Source organism: Nymphalis io, chromosome 4 (genome assembly GCF_905147045.1).
Source record: "Nymphalis io chromosome 4, ilAglIoxx1.1, whole genome shotgun sequence".
Classification (NCBI taxonomy): Eukaryota; Metazoa; Arthropoda; class Insecta; order Lepidoptera; family Nymphalidae; genus Nymphalis; species Nymphalis io.
Genome location: NC_065891.1, coordinates 8433386 through 8449812, shown reverse-complemented (window position 1 = coordinate 8449812; position 16427 = coordinate 8433386). Strand labels below are relative to the sequence as shown.

Below are 16427 nucleotides of genomic sequence, written 5' to 3'. Positions count from 1 at the left end.
TGAAGCAAACATGAGCCCCAAGGAAGGACAGACTTTATATACCTAGCACCAGCTCCTCCCCCCTAAGGTACTGAGGTAAACCTTTTGGAATAAAATAAAAATCAAAATGACAAGTTTCACTTTATTATATATATGTTTTATGCAAACTAAACAGAATCTTATTTACGTCATGAATATTTGATGGAAACTATATTATGTTATAGGTTACTAGCAAAATACGGCAGACGTTGTACTGACTATGCATGTATCCCAAAAAAAGGGGTCGGTCTGATCCAGACAATTATCGGCATATAGCTACCACTTCAGTGCTTATAAGGTAATAGAACGGATACTAAACAACCAACTGATCCATTACCTAGAAGATCATTGTCTAATTAATGATCGTCAGTACGGGTTTCCACCAAAACGGTTCACAGGTGATCTTCTAGCGTACGTAACACACCTCTGGGGTGAAGCTATTGACAATCATGGGGAATCGTTGTCTGTCAGCCTCGATATCTCCAAGGCTTCCGACTCCAGGCCTCAGGGTCTCCAGCACGGAAGTATTCTCTTCAAGCTGCCGGCCTACGGTCTGCCTTTTCAGCTCTGCAGCTGGATAGCCAGCTTCCTGCATAAGCGTAGCCTCCGTGTCTTAGTTGATGGTTACGCTTCACAATTCCATTACAGTAAAAAAGTCACAATTTTCCCCTCTTCCCACCCTCTGTGGTAGTACGTTGAAGATACAGATCAAAATCACCATGCTGGGGATTGACATTCGGTGCAAGGGATTACATGGCTGTTATAAAAACAGCTTCACGGAAACTCGGAGTTCTGAACAAGGTGCGTCGTTTTTTCACGCCACAACAACTGTGCCTGCTGATTTGTTATATTGTTGTAAACACAGGTACAGTCTTGCGTTGAATATTGCTTACACCTTTGGGATGGGTCCGCTAACTACCTACTGGAGGCCTTGGATCGGTTGCAGCGACGTGCGGTTCGCATTATTGGCAACGTAAAGGTCACAAACCCCCTCGAGCCTTTACAATTACGTCGAGAGATAGCAGCGCTAAGCGCTTTCTATCGACTGTATCACGGAGAGTGCTCTGAGGAATTATTCTCTTTAATTCCTGTTTCGCCCTTCCTTCATAAGTCTACGGGTGTTGGCTCTCGATGTCACCGCCCAACTGTGACATCAATTCTATCGCGTACAAAGAAATTTTGCAACTCCTTTCTTACCCTTCCAAAAAATGGAATTCTTTACCAGATCTCGTGTTCCCGTCCTCTTACAAACCGGGTTCCTTCAAACGAGGCGTGAAGATGCATTTTGCGGGTCGGCAAGGCGGGGCGGCTAGTGCAGAACATTCTACCTGACATACTATCACTTACCATCAGATGGAATAGTCATTTGCTTTCCCGGCAAATATATAAAAAGCATATATCAATTATTATAGCGGTCCATCGGTTGCATGGTATAGGAGTTAATATGCCGTCAACAGCGAATTACAATTGAGTGGATAGTGTAAAAAACCTTCTCCGTGAGAAAATACTTATAAATGGCAACTGCTACAGCAATTGTCAAAACGGTGTCGAAGTTTATTTTACTCAAATAATGAAATGAAAATAATTGTCGGTATGACAATTATTTTTTGTAATATCTAAAATATTGCACGCAATTTCATGTTACGTTAGCATCAGGCACTATTGTTGTTGTTTAGTAACAAAGTTTTTGTGATATCGTGATAACCTACTTTATAAAAGATTATTAGTTCAGTGACATTTTATGTAGTTAATTAAAGACATAAAACTTTAAGCGAGTGAAATTTATAATGTATGTGAAATCTATAATAATGATTAGTTCAAGTATTAACCATTAATACAATTTTTGTTGTTTTTCAAGTATTAACCATTAATAAAAGTTGTCCAATAAAAAGATATTCTTATTGGAATACTTGCGTGTCTGTCTGTTTATTCTTATATCCTTTATAAAATCACCTATATATTTACTTCGAACTTATATGACAATAAACTTGTCATTTTCCTACTCAAGGCTGCCCAAACACTACGTAAAATCGAATAAAAGTTAATTTTAGTTTTATAACTAAAATAAAAAAAAATACAATAAAATGTTATGATAAATATCAACATTGTTTATAAATCAACAAAGTTAAAACAAGAGAAAAGAAATAAAATAAATTGTATTGTTTTTAAATACTGTTAAATAAAAAAATAAGTTTAAATAAGCTTCGATGTAGCTTTCCACGCGGAATTAATTATTTGTTAAGTTGAAATGGCGTGTCGGTCGGTCTTCGCTATTTGTATGCATGAATTTACGAGGATCGTGAAGAACAAATTAACAAAGGAACCCACTTTCTCAATTCTTATAAGTTGAGTTAATTTGTAACATTAAGCAGTAGAGATAAAGATTATTTCTACTAAACATGAGAACTGAAAAGAGAACCGTTTAATATAATATAAGAAAATAATTTTAGTCCATTTTCGACATTGTAGTTTTATAAATATTACCTATTGTAGCCACAGATTAACGGGAACTTTAAATACTTTTAAACTGGTGGTAGAGCTTTGTGCAAAATCGTCTGGGTAGGTACCACCCACTCATCAGATATTCTACCGCAAAACAGCAGTACTTGTTATTGTTGTGTTCCGGTTTGAAGGGTGAGTGAGCCAGTGTAATTACAGGCACAAGGGACATAAAATCTTAGTTCCCAAGGTTGGTGGCGCATTGGCTATATAAGCGATGGTTGACATTACTTACAATGCCAATGTCTAAGAGCGTTTGGTGACCACTTACCATCAGGTGGCCCATATGCTCGTCCGCCTTCCTATTCTATAAAAAAAAAAATAATAATTTTCAATAAGTTCCAGTTTTCAGGATACAATTTCTCCTTTTTTATAAAACAGCAATTACTATATGTCCGTATGCCTTACCAACAAACAACCCCTTTTTATTACTGAAAATGTTAAAATTATAATATATATATATTTTTAATTTATTCATTAAGACTTAAACCAAGAACATCAATAAAAATCTGTGATTAATTTTACTCAATAACGGATAATTTTATACAACCTATTATGATTCTTTATGATTATTTATAAATACGTTAAGTTAAATAATGTTTAGATAAATAATGTTTGTTTACACTATCGTCTAACGATAATTTAAAATAATAAAAATTTTAAAATGTATTTTATTATTTGTTAATTTTAATATTTTTAAACTTCTGAGATCTTTATAAATATAATTAAAACAAAATATCGGATATCATTAATGCGATTATAGTCGTTCAGTTCGTTGTTAAAAAAAGTGCCGGAAAGCTATGTTTGATCTTAATCACAATATATTCACAGATGTTCTTAATATTTAATATATTAATTGAAGTGGGTATATAAATATTATAAGGCAACACAACATATAGATATATTGTTAGATTTTGATTTCTTTTATATAAAATATACCACTCGAGTATTTTATCAATACCAATATTAATTATATTTGGCGCAAGCGAAATCATAAGTTATTAATAAAATTGTTAATATATTTTTGTTATATAAATTTTATTAAACAATATAATATTATATAAGCCGTGGTTAAGTCTCTTTACGTTATTTACATTAACATTTGTTGATAAGAAAAATATATAGACCGAGTTAAAACTTTTGAAACTTATTATGAAGTTATATAATGTCTTTGAACTTCCTAAAGATAAGCAGCAATATTTAGGGTGCGATTTCGTAATTCATAAAGATGTCACGCGTATTAACTCTGGCTTCATGTAATAATGTAAATATAGTAGACTAAGTTTTTATTTTTCAGTAAAGGTAGGCGTATAATGATTATCATCACTGATATATTTCCTTGCATTATTGTTCTGTTAATGAGTTATTCAATATAAAGCCAACTGACTATAATAATGTAGACATGGTGCCAATTGTTGTATTATCGTGGAATAGGACACATTGAGTCACTCCCTTCACGCATGAGTGGGTCAGTCGGTGGTCGCAATATGATCATTGTGCAGTCAAGCGGCTGCACATGAAATATGTTCTAAACGAATTATAATATATAAAAACTTATAAATTATTTAAAGCCAAGATGATTCAGTAGTTACACGTGATCTTAAGCGAATATTGTGAGTTCAAATTCGTGCAAGCACCACTAATTTTTCATGTGCTTAAATTAGGTCATGCTCTACATGTGTCGGATCATAAGCAGCGTAGTGAAAAAAGCTCCAAAGATTCACTCACTAGCCGACGCCTAGTCCTATTGAACGCCCTTTGACCCAGGTACTCACTAGCGAACTGTAACCGTAACCGACTAGACACAATAACGAAGTTCTTGTGTGTATGCTATGTCCACATCAGTGCGACCATAACGAGCCGATATAGTACTTTTTTTTGAAAAAATATGATTTTTTGTTTGCTTATTTTCTATGTTTCTTTAATTTCGTTAAAAGTATCTCTAATTCTAACCCGCCTGGGTTCATCAATTTGCCTTTTATTATTTTTATAGTATTTTATATTCTTTAACGCAGCAGAACACCTTTGTGTTCTGTCCTATAAGTAATGATTAATGACCAAGAATATTTGTATCTAAGTTTTCAACGAGGTTATTGCGAACGCCCTTTATTTATGGCTAAATCCGAAAGTCGTTGGCTCATTATGAACTGCTCCGCTCATGGTTACAGCTACGGCTCGCGAGCGACTACCCAGCTTAATCAGAGGAGACCTTAGTCCACAACAGTTGGATATTTACAAGCTGTTACTTACTTTATTTTTTTATTTTTTATAGAATAAGTAGGCGGACGAGCATTTGGGCCACCTGATGGTAAGTGGTCTCCGATGGCCATAGACATTGGCATTGTAAGAAATATTAACCATAGCTTGCATCGCCAATGCGTGACCAACCTCGGGAACTAAGATGTTATAACCCATATGCCTGTAATTACACCCACTCTTCAAACCAGAAAATAACAATATTAAATTCTGCTGTTTTGCGGTAGAACAACTGATGAGTGGGTGTTACCTACCTATTCTTGCCACGTTTACAAATTGAAAGAAAATATTACCAATAATGTAATAAGGAATATCATTCCATATTATATTATTGGTAATATTTTCTTAAATATAGATTAAGAATATCATCACTTATATTCTTGAATCTTCCAAGAATCACCACTGAAATAAATGAGGTAAATGAGATCGCAATGTTTTATTGTTTCGTCCAGACTCCGGTTTGTATGAGCAGCTGACTCGTAAATACTTTTCGTATTTTTATTTTATTTTATGGAACTCTAATAAAGCCTTATTTGTTTTATTTGTTTTGTTTAAAGATGGATGGATATACATCCTAATGTAATGTTATGAAGAATTTATGTTGTAAATGAAGAATATATAATTATACAGTACAGTACATGGACTAGCATATACAATATCTTGAAGTGAAACTTCTTATCTCTTACAATCATCTGGCGTCATATCGAATTGTGAGAGTAAAGGATAGATATTATATTGATTTTTATTGATTGGATAAACTTAAGATTAATATTGAAAAGCTTCGGGTGGTACTATTAAGAATGTGGTTCAGAAGCATGAACAAAGTTTTGATGCTTCGTACTCTTTGTTAGATATTTATTAAAACACGTGGGATTGGTGATGTAAACTTTATACACTAGGTGGCGTTAGTAGTAGTTCAAACCACAGATATTTTGATACATTTTACATACTAACACCCCCACTTATCAAAATAAACCAACCATTCATACACTTATAATGCTTTAAATGACACAAACCCTTAGTCAAAATGTCAGCAGGCATTTCTTCAGTGGGAACATATTTGATTTTAATTATCTTATCATTAATAACATTTCTTATAAAATGATAGCGCACATCTATGTACTTTGACCGGTTATGACACTGTTGACTACAGGCTAGTTTTATGGCGCTTTGATTATCACAATGCAAAATAATTACATATGAATTTCCAGTAATCTCATGAATTAAATTTTTAAATAAACAGCCTCTCTAGAAGCTTCAGACATAGCTGTATACTCAGATTCAGTACTAGATAGACTAATTGTTTTCTGTTTACGGCTTTGCCATGAAATTGCTGACCCGGACATTATAAAACAGAATCTAGTGTAGGACTTCCTGTCTAAGGCATCGGATGCCCAATCACTATCTACAAAACCTTGCAAATTTATGTCCCTACTGGTATACTTTAAACAATATTTTTTAGTACATTGCAAGCATCTCAATATTCGTTTTGCATAATTGTAGCAACTGACATTATAACAAGTATTAAATTGGCTGAGATAGCTTACAGCATAAGCAATATCTGGTCTTGTTAATACTGCCAGATAAATTAAACTGCCAATGAGTTTTTGATAAGGAACATTTGGCAAACATTCTGTAGATTTTTCGATATTCAATTTAGGTTCAATAGGAGTACTCTGAGGCTTACAATCAGACATCTGAAATTTTTCAACTAATTGTTCAATATACTGTGTTTGATCAATAGTAATAAAATCTTTGTTTACATTTATTCTCATTCCTAGATACTCAACAACAGGACCCAAATCTTTTAATTTAAACTCTGAAGCTAATGCATTTTTCAATTTTTCAGTTTCTTTGTTGTTGTTTGAAAAAATTAAGAAGTCATCTACATACAACCCAATGATTATTTTAACTTTAGTTTATTAAATTATCTTTAGTTTTTGCATACAAACATGGTTCATACTGGCTGTTGTTGAAACCTAATTTACAAAGACAATCTTTTACCCTCTCATACCATGCTAGAGATGATTGCTTAAGTCCATAAATAGCCCTTTTTAACCTTACCACATTTCCCCCACTTTTGTTTGCAAAACCTTCAGGTATTGACATGTATATTTTTTCTTTTAATACACCATTTAGGAAAGCAGTAGTTACATCTAAATGTGTTATACTCATTCCCATTCTAACGCTAAGAGCAAATAATAATCTCAAAGAGGAATGACGAAATACAGGAGCAAAAGTTTAAGTATAATCTACACCTGGCTTTTGCGTAAAGCCCTTGACCACAAACCTAGCCCGGTACCGCACATTATTGTCCACATCAAACTTTTTCACAAATACCCAACGACACTTCACTATAGACACATTACCAGGGTTTTCGATAAGCTCCCATGCTACATTTTCCTCAAATGACTGCAACTCGTCAGGCATGGCACGCCTCCATTGCTCCTTCTCAGACCCCTCTAGAGCCTCCGTGATTGAGATTTCCTCTGTTGCCGGAACAGTGCTGGATACACACAAGTTATTAAAGCCATACCGATTGGGCTGTTTTTTTTGCCGCTGTGGTTTTTCATAAGGTTTGGAACTGATGTTTGGACCTCCTGCACCTGCATCCCACTTGAAGAGTATTCATCTTCACCGTCAGTGTATACTGAAGAGTTTGAAGAGCTATCAGTTTGATTCTCTACTTCTGGAACATAGGATGCCCCCACTGAAATGCTACTCTTCTTCTCCACGCTGACCTCTGCTGTTTCTACTCTATACTGTGCTGTCTCGTCATCTGGTATATAGCCTCTTCACTGGGTGCAATTGCACCTGTCTCACCTTCCATCACAATGATATCCCCGCTGGTGATTATGGCATTTTTGGTAGGATTATACAACCTATAATAACCTTTTACATCCTCTCCATATCCAACTGAGATATGCTTTGTGGCCTTCTTATCCCACTTGAGTCGTTTTTCTTTTGGGATATGTACTATCACCTTGCTTCCAAATAATCTGATGTGACTTAGGTTGGGTTTTGACCCATACCACATTTCATAAGGCGTCTTCGGTACTCCTGACACAATCGACTTGTTTTTTAAATAAACAGCTGTTGCGGCGGCCTCCGCCCAAAATCTCTTGCCCAACTTTGCATCGTACAATAGACATTTGCCCTTTTCAACCACTGTGCGATTAGCCCTTTCGCAGATACCATTTTGCTCAGGTGCATAACTATTGGTTTTCTGGTGAATAATACCAAACTGTTTTAAATAATTTTGAAATTCTTTATTGCAGAATTCAAGTCCATTATCGGTGTGAAAAATCTTTATTTTCTTTCCTTGTTGGTTTTCAATCATAAATTTAAATTCTTTAAATTTACTTACAGCTTCATTTTTTTGTTTAAGAAAATAAATGAAAGTCATCCTGCTATAATCGTCTATAAAAAGCATGAAATATCGATCCACACAAATCACTGTGTATTCGATGACAAGTCTCTGTACTTCTTTCACCAACATGAGAGAATGGTAATCTCATTTGTTTTCCTTCACAACACGTCATACATTCTGCTTTTGTTATATCAAATGAACCATCATATGAAAGGCCATCTACTACGCCATTCTTCATTTTGTTCATGTCTTGACTGTTGATGTGAGCTAGCCTTCTGTGCCATAATTGTCCAGTAACTGCAGGAGCTGCCAATGTAATATTCGGTGTCTGCAACCTTAGTTTATAAACACCATCAGTTAAATCAGCTATTGCAACTAAAGCATTACTTCTGTCATAAATATAACAATGCTTTTCTTTAAATACAACATTGTTACCATTCCTGATAAGCTCGCTAACTGACAATAGGTTAGTTGTCAAACCAGGCACGCATAGTACATTTTTCACTGTTATATGACATTGTAAATTTGAAATAATGTCCACATCTCCATAACAATCAACTGACATTTTTGATTCGTTAGCCACAACGATTTCTGGTAAACACGTCGATAGGTTCATGTTTTTTATCCAATGTCATATGCACACTCGCGCCACTGTCGACGTACCATTCCGTCTTGTTAAGCTTGCCGTTTATAAAAACAACGTTAAAAACGCATTTATTAGTGGTTTTCTTCAATAATGGGCACTGGTTCCGATAATGTCCGGTGCTTTTACATTTGTATATATTTACTTGTTACTGCCTCTATATGATGTAGCTTATGTTGGAATGATTTATGGTCCCCAGGTTCCTCGATTAAGGACGAAAATATTAAGTTTTTCTTTAAAGAAATTTTTAACCGTAAGGTCAGTTGTCATTGATCCAGTATTATACTCCAACGCAGATAAATACACATACATATAATTAAATATGCAAATGTACATACAAAAGCAAAATATTGTTATACATTTATTTTTAATTTAAAAATAATTTAAATTAAACTATTCAATGATTCTTAATAAGATTAAAGAAAAAAATTATTTTAAAAGTTGAACTAATTATTTTTATTTCAAATAAATTAACTTAACAAGTAAAAGCAGACGTTTATTGATCGACGCTACAAACATAGTTTAAAGGTATACTGACCATGCAAGCGTTTAAACACACGTTAAAAATACTTTTCACGGCTGATATATAGTTTTACTTGTGAGTAAGTTGTGATTTTGAAATGAAATTTATATGGGAACGTCGGTAGTAAAACTTCGACGTTTATGTGTGACAAGTTTGACTAATGACGCTAAGGCTTATTTTTTTATTAAGATAGGTAGGCAGACTGGCAAATGGGGGGCCTAATGGTAAGTGGCTAGCGCCGCCCATAGATATTAGTACCGTAAGAAATATTAACCATCACATCATATGCTCGTAGTTACGCTGGTTTACTCACCCTTCAAATTAGAACATAACAATACTGAGTATTGTTGTTGACAGTAGAAAATGTGATGAGTGGGTGTCCTGGCCAGACAGATTTGCACAATGCCCTACCTCCAAGTTATATAATCTATTATAAAAGAGATACTTCATGTGCAGGTCTAATGGCTTTAAGTGCTTTCCTAAGCAGGACGTGCATTGTCTACATATTGAGCCTTGGTATTGAGAAATTCTTGACATAACGTTTTATTGTTCTTCATACTCATTTTATTTGAACCAAGCGCCTCGGGAGCCACGACTTTATTTAAGACTAAGAATTCGCATTAGACTAGCGTCGTAGACTTAGATCCTAACCTTCTCCTCAAACAGTGAGGAGCTATTAGTCCAGCAGTGGTTCATATACAGGCTGATACTCATACTACACTTCTACACTGCAGAAGTTTAAATTTTTTAAATATTTTAGGCGTTATTCAAAAACGACAAAGTAACCATATCGTGATATCTGTGATAACGATCATAAAAATAATAGGGTTCTATAAAAAACTTAAACGCAACAATCGCTCAAGCTCTTTTTAGGTTATTTATTAATGTTAAAAAAAAAAAACATTAAAATTTTGTCGAAAGGTACTTGTGTATTATGTTGCTTTATTTCAACTTAGCCAGTTTTTAAGTTAAATACAAAAAAAAAATCCTATGATGATTTCTGATAACGTTATGTGTGTCACGAATATATGGTACATTTATTTTTCTCGCTAGAAAAACACATTTACGTATTTCTCCCACATGAGGTGGGGGGTATGTGGGACTCGCCGGCGCTGAAGGCACCAGAATACCTACTAAAAAACCAGCGGTACCCACTCCGTCTTGTCGGGGAGCGTCACGGGATCGCTTGCACATACTACCGAGTCGTCCTGATGGTTGGCCCACCTCTGCGGGCCTCCAAATCCTAGGGGGTTCTCGGGGTAAAGAGACCCTCTAGCCTCGGCGACACTCACGGTGGGAGGACAAGATGCTCATAGCGATGACGTCTTCTCCCCGGTCTTCTTCGGCGAAGCGGGTTAGCGGAGGCACTCTCCTCACGCTCCCGCTCCGCGGCATCCTTCTGCGAAAATGTCATGTCGCAGACCATCTCCATCCAGCACCTCTTGCTACCAAGCATGGCATTTATCACGTTCGGCAGCGAAAGGTCTCCGCCGATTAAGGTCGCCAGGAAAAGGCGCTGAGGCCCCTAAGCGGCACACTCCATCAGAGTGTGGCATGCCGTGTCCGTAGGCGCACCACACTCGTGGCGTTACCTCCCGCCTGAGTCCAATCATATCCTGGATAAGGATGAGTGTTACGATATAGTTTCAGGTTAATACTATTAGCGTGTACATGTGGTTTATTTATTTGCGAAGGCGTATAAAATATTTTTATAAGATTTAAACCCATTGATACAATTGTAATAAAATTGCTCAATTTAATGTATTTATGAACCCTATTGGAAAGTTTCGACATATATGTGACTTAAACTTTACCCAAGTAAATGTGAGCAAGTTAAACTAGTTTGAAATTGTGAAAAGTAGCACACGCTAAAGTAATGTTATTTTTCAGTTGTACAACTTCTTTAATGCGCTGCTGAGTCATATGAGGGAAACGAGTGGAAGGCCGTCCTCTGAAAGAACATCTAGGACAGCGTCTGTCAGTAAGTAGTTAAAATGTGTCACTCTGGCTACCCGCCTTCACCTTAACGAGTTAAGTTTTATAGATATAAAAAATGTAACGGATTTTTTATCCCGACTGAGATGATAACTTGGGTCCTGTTTGCATACTAGAAAAGCAAGTAATTTTTTTTTATTAATGCCTGTTGAGTGAGTAGGCGATTGAGTTAATGTAACATGAACAATGAACATTTTTAGTTAATGTATATAAAACAATTGAAAATATTTATTCAGGTTATTGCTAGAAACAAAAAAATAAGAAAAAATATTACAAATTATAAAGACTGAATTTTATGAGAAATAGCGCTTAAATTTATGCATTATTTATTTTGATTATGACAAATAATACACCGTAATATATATTCGTAATGTATACTTATATATATCATGAATATTACCATACACATTTTGGAGATATTGTAAATTTACATATCTTCCGTACGAAGTTTCGCTATAACTATTACAGTTTCACCGACATTGCCGGATCAATGATTTTATCTTCGAACAAGCACTTGAATAATATTTGGATTTCAAAGGTGTACTATAATAATAATTCATTAATTAAAATTGAATAAATGATCTATTGGGACGTGAAAAGGCATGAATCGATCGGATTACTAGATTACAAGTTAATACGTAAATAGAGAATAAATAAACACACAATGAATAAATGAAAGCAAATACAGGAAATACTTTTTATATTAGTCAACAATTTTATTATTTAGTATAAGATATAAATTATTTATATGAAATCATTTTGTTTTTCCCCTTTTCTAGACAATAATCCATCTTTTTATAGTATTTTTTTTGCCGAAGTCATAAAAAGTCTGTTAAAACTAACATTTTGGCCTCTTTGTGTTTGTTTACTATTCAAAGCTCGGCTCAAGGTACTTTTTCATAGGTGCCGTCACCTATATATAATAACACGTTGAAATAGTCCCTGACCTAGAAATACAGATTCGTCTGAGTGTCTTGTCAACGATGAAACAAACGAATTGCAATTATAATAATATAATTGGTAATTACAGATATTTTTATAATTTATTGTTATTATTAAATTTACGTTATTCATTTTTATTATTTAGCGACTGTCAAATCCCCTCTCTCTAAGGCGACAGCCAATTTCCCTTATTAAAGTAAGGATTAATTGCAATTTGTATAAACATTGTTATTGTATTTTATAATTAAATTATTCTTAACGTCTGAGCTTCATGTAGCGAAAAATAATTAAAACGTATTAAGAGTTGGTGTTTTTATATTGAAGTTAGAAAAATGGAAAGGATTATTTTAACTCGTTTAAATGCCAATCGGTAATCTATTTGCGCATTTTCGTAGATTTGTTGATCTTAAGCACACTTAAAATAATAAGCCGAAATGACATAGCAGTTTTAGATTATGATATAATTGAATATAGACTGAATTGAACATAAAATGTAGATACATTGTATTTATTTTATAACTCATTCACATGTTAGGTAATAATGTTAATTTAGTTTGTAGGTCATGACAGATAATAACTGTATCGCTCAAAACTTTGAATGGAAGATTACACGACTATATAGTTTTCATTAATAAATCACAATAGCTAAATTAACGCTCAAAATATTTTTCAGTCGTTCCTGTAACATATACAATTAAAAAATTAGTCCTAATGATACACTTTTGCTTCCTTTCAAATTTTAAAGTGTAAGTAAATTTTTTTTATTAATTTTACCACCCTACATTGCTTTTTTAAATTTGTAATTAGTTTCTTTTTATTTTTTGATTCAATTATTTATAATATTTTGTTTTTATTTATGAAATGTTGTACTGTTTCTTTTTGGAATAAAGAATGGATAAAATAAATATTTGTTCAAAATACTGAAAAAGCGAAATAAGCTCAATTTATTTGTACTCACAATACTATTCATCACTTTCAAAAGAAATGACATCGTAATCGTAAAAGTATGTCGTATATAAAAATTGCTTTTAAAACTTTATTTTTAATTTAACAAAATAAATTTGGAGATATAAAAGATGTTTCAGTCTGAAATAATGTTTTAGAAAAGAAAAGAAAGGGACTCTAAACAACTAATTCATTTTACCACACTATAGCCTTTTTTATCTTGGGGAAATCCTCATGTAAAGAGGATCCGTCCTCCTCCTGCTCCTCCTCCTCCTCCATCCTCTGTATCGGATGATACATGGAGGGTTATGCCGGACTCTTATCGACAAAAACTACCACGGTTCCTGCGATCCACACTAGGCGAAGTTGCGGATACGCTTGCGCATTCTTCTGCGCCTCCACCTGTGGCTATTCTTTTGTCGAACCCTTCGATGTTAAATACACTTGTTTGGATGTGCCAGTTATGCTCACATATTTCTCGACCTGGGGGACCCTATACTTTACGCAATGAACTCCCCCTTTTCATTGCCCGGAGGTTCTCTTCATGGAGGTAGTTAGTTGGCGTTGCGACGCCATCTGTACTCTATTTTCCTTCGGCGTATCGGGTCTGCGAGTGAATAATCTATGATATTCACTCACATAACCCGATTCCACCCCCATAGGACCCGGGTACCTTTCTGAAGGTTTCCACTGCGGGAAAAAAAGGGTATACGTAACTTGTCTGAGTAAAAACGCTACAACATTTTATTTTTTAATGAAACACCAGTTAAATCTGTTTTCAATACATTACTAATATAACTATTTCCTCATCTACCGTATTAAAGACAAAAGATTCAATTCTTTATATATGAGTAAAATATTATTTCTAAAAAACTAAATCTTAAACGTAGTTTCTATATAGGGCATACTATCTTGCACTATCTTATAACTGGATAGGTATATATATATATATATATATATATATATATATATATATATATATATATATATATATATATATTCTAAAAATACAATTTTCTTTTCTGTAATTTATTAAAACCGCGCGGGCGTGTTGAGAGAAAAACAGACAGAAAGTATCATGGGTCTTTAGTAAAAGTTTGTTTGTATTGCGATAACAGAATAAATTGTAAATGTATAATACCCACGTAATTGCTCTTGGGAAAAATTTCAAGATTTCTTGCTATTCTGTGTTAAGTTTTTGTTCTGATATAATCTTAGGATTGCGAGTGTATTTTAAAAAAGTTTACATTTTGTACATTTTACAGATTATTTTATATTCAAGATTAGTAACAAAATTATAATAGTTGTATATTTGTCTTTGTTTTACATTATTACATTGAAGAAAGCATTAAAAATTAAAATTTCGAATAATTATTTTCACACTCGTATTCATACAAATTTACATAAAACGGGTAATAAGCCATGTAGATTTAAAAAAAATTTTGATCTTTATATTCATAGTTATAAAGTTACTTTAATAATCTATTTATTTTTTTACATATTTACCGAATACTTCTGAATAATGCCAACAGTATAATTTACTTTTTGTATTTTAACTAAAGAATATTATTTTGTTAGTGGAGCAGGTTTTCTCTGAGGAGTCAGACGAAGGGGGGGGTGTCGATGAGACAGCTCCACCTAAGCACTCTCGAGGTCCTGATCTGGAGTTCCCTTTACAGAGAAAAGACATTGACCTGCTGATTGAGGCATTTAGGAAGAAGAAAGTAAGTAGATTGTTTTTGTATTTATTTATAAAAGAATTATTTCCGTTGAAGACTTAAGTAAGTATATACGAACCGCAATTAAAAATAGCTACTGTACAAATCGTTATCGCGAGGAATGCTGGCGAGTATGCTAGCAGCATTTCCTTGTTGAATTGCAATCGGAACGGGCTGTGTTTAAAACAGCGGCTTTGCTAGCTGGATATCTATTGTTATGCGAAATATTCATTGTCTAAAATTGTCCCGATTTTTTTATAATGTATACAACCAGTGACCTGACTATTTGCCAAATAAAGCTAAAAGCCGTATATGCTTTTACCTAATTTTTGTGCCAATTATATTTTGTAACGTGACTCTATTGAGTCGTATATATGATAGCGCATTCTAAGGTTTTTGTATGGGAACTTTCTCAGGGATATCATTATCCGGACACATAACCATTTAGCTCCCTATAACTTTATAACGTTTGTGTATTTAATTTGCTTTTAAAGTTTGTGAACAAAGGCCCATAATGGTGGAAAGTATTGCTATTAAATCATTCGTTTAAAAACAACTACCTACCTATATCATTTGAAATTTGAAGCCGAGATGGCCCAGTGGTAAGAACGCGTGAATCTTAACCGATGATCGTGGGTTCAAACCCGGGCAAGCACCACTGAATTTTCATGTGCTTAATTTGTGATTATAATTCATCTCGTGCTTTACGGTGAAGGAAAACATCGTGAGGAAACCTGCATGTGTCTAATTTCACTGAAATTCTGCCACATGTGTATTCCACCAACCCGCATTGGAGCAGCGTGGTGGAATAAGCTCCAAACCTTCTCCTCAAAAAGAGGAGAGGAGGCCTTTAGCCCAGCAGTGGGACATTCACAGGCTGTTACGGTACGGTACCTATATCATTAAATGACATGATCAATATCTGTCTAATATTATAGTATATATAATATTCTGGTTATTTACCTTAGAGTAATATTTATATAAGTCAAGAAAGGTTAGTTACTGACCAACTTATAAATTTGTTAAGGGAATGTTTTCGTAAGCCGATATTCAGTGCTAAATAAACTTTTCGTATCGTATTGGACTATAAACGCCAGTGCCAATACCATCTGATTACTGTTTCATTCACGCAGTCATAATAAAGATTTCGTTTACTTTCGAATTCTTATATAATTAGCAGTACTATATACTGTAGATAGCAATAGTACAGTAGAAAATAAAGCCTCAAAAACAGCCTGTAATTGTCCCACTGGACTAAGGCTTTCTCTCCGTTTGAGCAGAAGGTTAGTAGTTTATTCCACCACGCTGTTCTAATGCGGTTTGGTGGATACACATGTGTCAGATGTTCATCTCTCACATGCAGGTTTTCTCAAGCTGTTTTCCTTCTCCCCTGAGCACGATAGAAATTCTTAAATAACTTTTATAAAAATATCAATCCAATACAAGGGAAGAAGATTAGATTTGTTTGCTTAGATTTTATTAATAAATTTATTTCAAGTGGTTGTCGAAAAACAAAGC

General features: G+C 34.1%; 3 protein-coding genes across 3 annotated transcripts in view; 2 read left to right on the top strand and 1 right to left on the bottom strand.

Moving 5' to 3' along the window:
* LOC126768180 (uncharacterized) overlaps positions 1-16427 on the top strand; it is a 276661-nt gene that overhangs the window by 91342 nt on the left and 168892 nt on the right. The gene's annotated exons all lie outside the window — the stretch shown is intronic.
* Positions 1-16427, bottom strand: part of LOC126768217 (uncharacterized) — a 57426-nt gene that overhangs the window by 13894 nt on the left and 27105 nt on the right. The gene's annotated exons all lie outside the window — the stretch shown is intronic.
* The window catches only part of LOC126768182 (serine/threonine-protein phosphatase rdgC), a 70343-nt gene that overhangs the window by 28025 nt on the left and 25891 nt on the right, over positions 1-16427 (top strand). The window contains exons 4-5 of the mRNA XM_050486133.1: positions 11200-11290; positions 14770-14915. Of these exons, the coding sequence (XP_050342090.1) occupies positions 11200-11290; positions 14770-14915 (237 nt within the window). The remainder of the gene's footprint in view (positions 1-11199; positions 11291-14769; positions 14916-16427) is intronic.